Here is a 3,461-nt window from a genome sequence, read left to right as displayed (position 1 = left end):
GTGTCCTCAGGAAGTGGGCTGGGGCGGGAAGGCAGAAGCAGTTCAGGGTGAACGATGTCTGGGTAGTAGTTTCAGGGACCTGATGACTTCTGCAATGGACAAGAATGGAGGTGCCCTGGTGTCTACAAGAAAGGGTTCAGAATCAGTTCAGTCAACTAGAAAGATAAAAGTTTTGGCTATGTCTCTTTCCTCTCCATAAATTCAATAGAAATTTCAAAAATTAAAGAGTTGGATAGCTTTTTTGAGAGAGACTTAGAAGGGAGTACTCACTGGAATGGGGCCATGAATTGTGAGATTCTTCAGAGGTGTGGGCAAGAGTCAGACCTCCCTTGGTTTTCAGGATCAGGCTTAAAACTATCGCTATCCCTTACTATTAAACTCCACAGTTCCCTGAGTTCCTGTTTTTTTTTTTTTTTTTTTAAACTCAAGATTGATCTCTTTGGTTTGCCAGGTCTTAGCTGTGCTATGTGGGCTCTAGTTCCCTGACCTGGGATCAAACCCGGGTCCCCTGCATTGGGAGTGCATAGGCTTAGCCACTGGACCACCAGGACCTCTGTCTGGGTTCATTTTTGAACTAGAATACCTAGCCCCCATTACCCCAGGATAATATGGTAGATTTCAGACATCTTTATACTCATTTGACCCACTGATGACAGTTCTCGGTGATACCCTGGGTGCCGAGCTTCCGGGAGAACCCTGGTCTCTCCATGGTCTCTGTGGCCGGTGGGCAGGTGTGTGTGTGTGTGATGGTCACACGTTTGCAAAGAGCCCTCAGGGGGAGATAAGACCACGACCTTCTCTCCAGGAGGTGAATGGGTTAGTGGTGGTTGTGCCAGCCCTCCTGATGGGTCCCTGCTGCTTGTCACGGGATGCAGGGTGTTCTGGTGATGGGGGTACTCCCCAGCTGGGAGGAGACTGTGAAAACGATTTTTAGATTTGTCTAAACCTTGCTTGGATTGTCTGCCTCTGAGCAAATCTCAAAATCCTGGTTGCTGGCAGGGTTCGAGGAGGCCAGGGGAGGGTGTGAGCAGATTCTGAGCCTGTGACCTGGATCCAGGAGCCCAGGGAGGTGGGGACCATAGCAGAGTGCCCAGAAGCAGTGACAGAGCAGCTCTGTGTGGGTTTGCAGACACAGGCTCCAGCCTTGGGGAGCAGGGCCCATGGGCGACACTCACAGAACACGGTGATGTTGAAAACTTTCGTCTCCTGCCTGCCACCATAGGTGAAACTGCACATGAGCTCCACGTTCTCGGAGATGTTGACGACTTTGAACAACTTCCACTGAGCCTGGCCCTCCAGGAGAGTCTTGTGTGGGGCTGTCTCCAGAACAAGTTTCTTGGGGTCTGTACAACTGGCAGTACAATTAATCACCTGAAACTCTCCAGAGCCCACCATCCGGTGCTTTGGCTCTTTGGGTACCTCAAACTCCTCCTCACCAGACCCTGGAAGACCAGAAAACACTGCTCAGCAGACAGCCCCGCTGCCCTGCCTGGAGGAGCTGCCCATGGTGGGCACTCTGATTAGGGGTCCCTTCTGCTCCTCTCTTCTTGTGCAGACGTTATTGCCTGTGATCTAGACCAACGGGGCTGCCCCCTAGCTGTCTCCCTGCCCCTGACTGCTCTTCTTCCAGCTTCTCACCTCCAGGTGAGTCTTCGTCGTGCACATCTCCTATCCCCAAGATGATTATATTCAAACTCGCCCCCAGCCCAAATGACACCTCCTCTGTGAAGGCCTCCCTGAAATGGAGGTGGATCGTGTCCTCTCAGGCCCCGTGTCCATGAGTTCGGCTCCTCCCGCACTCCTTCCTCCTCTTCTGCAAATCCTTGGAGAACACCGGCTGCGTGGCAGGCACTGTTCTAGGCTCTGCGGAGCCCTCAGAGACGGAAGAAGACCAACACTTCCCCTGTGGAGCTCGCACTGCCGCGAGGGACACAGAGTAACCAAGAAGCAAACTAACCTGTGTGTCCGTTGGTGGGAAGCACCTGGGAAAGGAAATAGGGAGTGGGGTGGGTTGCCATGCTGATACTGTGCTCAGCACAGGCGTCATGGAAACGGTGACATTTGAGCTAAGGATGAAGGAAATCAGGGGGAGCTTGGCTGGCAGGTGTCTGCTGAGGGCAGAAAACCACCAGCACTGACCCTGGGCAGAGAGGAGGCCAGGGTGGCTGGAGCCCAGGGAGGAAGAAGGTGAGGAATCTGAACTGGTCTCGGCCAGCTGGGCCAGGGCTGTGCTCTGTGTCTCCGCCACACCCACACGCCTCCCCCTAGCCCTCAGCTGGGGCAAGAGGGAGGCTCTGCAGGGAGAGAGAGAGCTGCATTTGAATCCTGAGTTTTCCAGCTCTGTGGCCTTGGGCAAAGTGCTTTCTCTTTCTGAGCCTCAGTTTGTCCATCTGTCAAATGGGTTAGTAATCCCTTTCCTGCATGGTTGCCATGAAAGCACCTGGCAGGTTTTCCAAAACAGAGCACTGAGCACATGGAGGCATTCTCCTTCACCATCCCTTGGACTCCCCGGAAGGGGCTTCGTTTTCACTTTCCACTGACCTCTGCTGTCCACTGGGTCACCTCTGAAGACCAGCTGGGACATACCCTCACCTTCCCTCAAGCCTCAGCCTCCCTTCATTTCCTCATCAGTCTCCACGACCTGCCACATCCACACACCCTGAAGTTATGGGGCCCATTCAACCCAGTGTGTGGAGGCCAAGACCCCAACCTGCTGCCCCGGGGTCATGGGGTCATGGGAAGCCAGGCTCACACAGCAGCCCACACCCATAGCAGGTGGCCGCTGTGCTCAAAGCCTCAGCGACTTCAGGACCAGGACCCCCTTCTCCGCATGATACCAGGGGTACAGGTGACCTACCCTCTGGCTGGCACGCACCCAGTCTGGACCCCCAGGCTCACCTCACAGCAGAGCAGGGCGAGAAAGGCTGCGAGCGTTCCCCAGCCACCAAAAGGGGACATCTCGGGTGGCGTCCACAGGCTCACAGGGAACAGCTGAGGAATGCCTGCAGAGAGGTGAAGGGCTCTGGTCAGGCAGGTGGCGAGGGAGGACTTGCAGCTGCAGTCCGGAACCCCCAGCCTTCTGTAAGCAGATGACTGTATTTCCTCTCATTATCTGAGTGGTCTTGGGGAGGTCACGTGGAAGGCCAGCTCCCAGGGCCACAGGTCTATAAGAAATTGGGCAGAGGAAGCCAGGACATAGCCTAGTTCTCCTGGCACACTGCCATCAGGGGTGGGGCGAGCACCCAGGGCTCATGTGTGTGTGGACGCAGGACAGTCACCGCTACAAGCCCCACATCTGGGGAGCTCCAAATCCCACAGGACTCATTATTGGGGTCAACCTAGGAGGGACTTTCCAAGTTGGAAAGAGGGTTTGGGAGGTGATAGCTGGACATTCTCCTCCTTCCTCTGGCCCCCTCCCTCTTAGATTTCTTGTGAAGCACAGGGTCCCCAGGCACTTTCCT

General features: G+C 55.0%; 1 protein-coding gene across 1 annotated transcript; it reads right to left on the bottom strand.

Annotated features, from left to right (window-relative positions):
* Nucleotides 1-6: 6 nt before the first annotated feature.
* On the bottom strand, nucleotides 7-3,188 carry LOC120859892 (intercellular adhesion molecule 2-like). Its single transcript, XM_040235811.1, has 3 exons — nucleotides 2,902-3,188; nucleotides 1,176-1,446; nucleotides 7-122 (listed from the first exon to the last, which is right to left on the bottom strand). Exons 1-3 carry the CDS (start codon nucleotides 2,956-2,958, stop codon nucleotides 43-45), a joined length of 408 nt encoding a protein of 135 aa, XP_040091745.1. The 5' UTR covers nucleotides 2,959-3,188; the 3' UTR covers nucleotides 7-42.
* Between the last annotated feature and the right edge of the window lie 273 nt (nucleotides 3,189-3,461).

Source organism: Oryx dammah, unplaced genomic scaffold (assembly GCF_014754425.2).
Source record: "Oryx dammah isolate SB20612 unplaced genomic scaffold, SCBI_Odam_1.1 HiC_scaffold_4098, whole genome shotgun sequence".
Classification (NCBI taxonomy): domain Eukaryota; kingdom Metazoa; phylum Chordata; class Mammalia; order Artiodactyla; family Bovidae; genus Oryx; species Oryx dammah.
The sequence above is the reverse complement of the archived record's forward strand: the minus strand, read 5'-3'. Positions and strand labels throughout refer to the sequence as shown.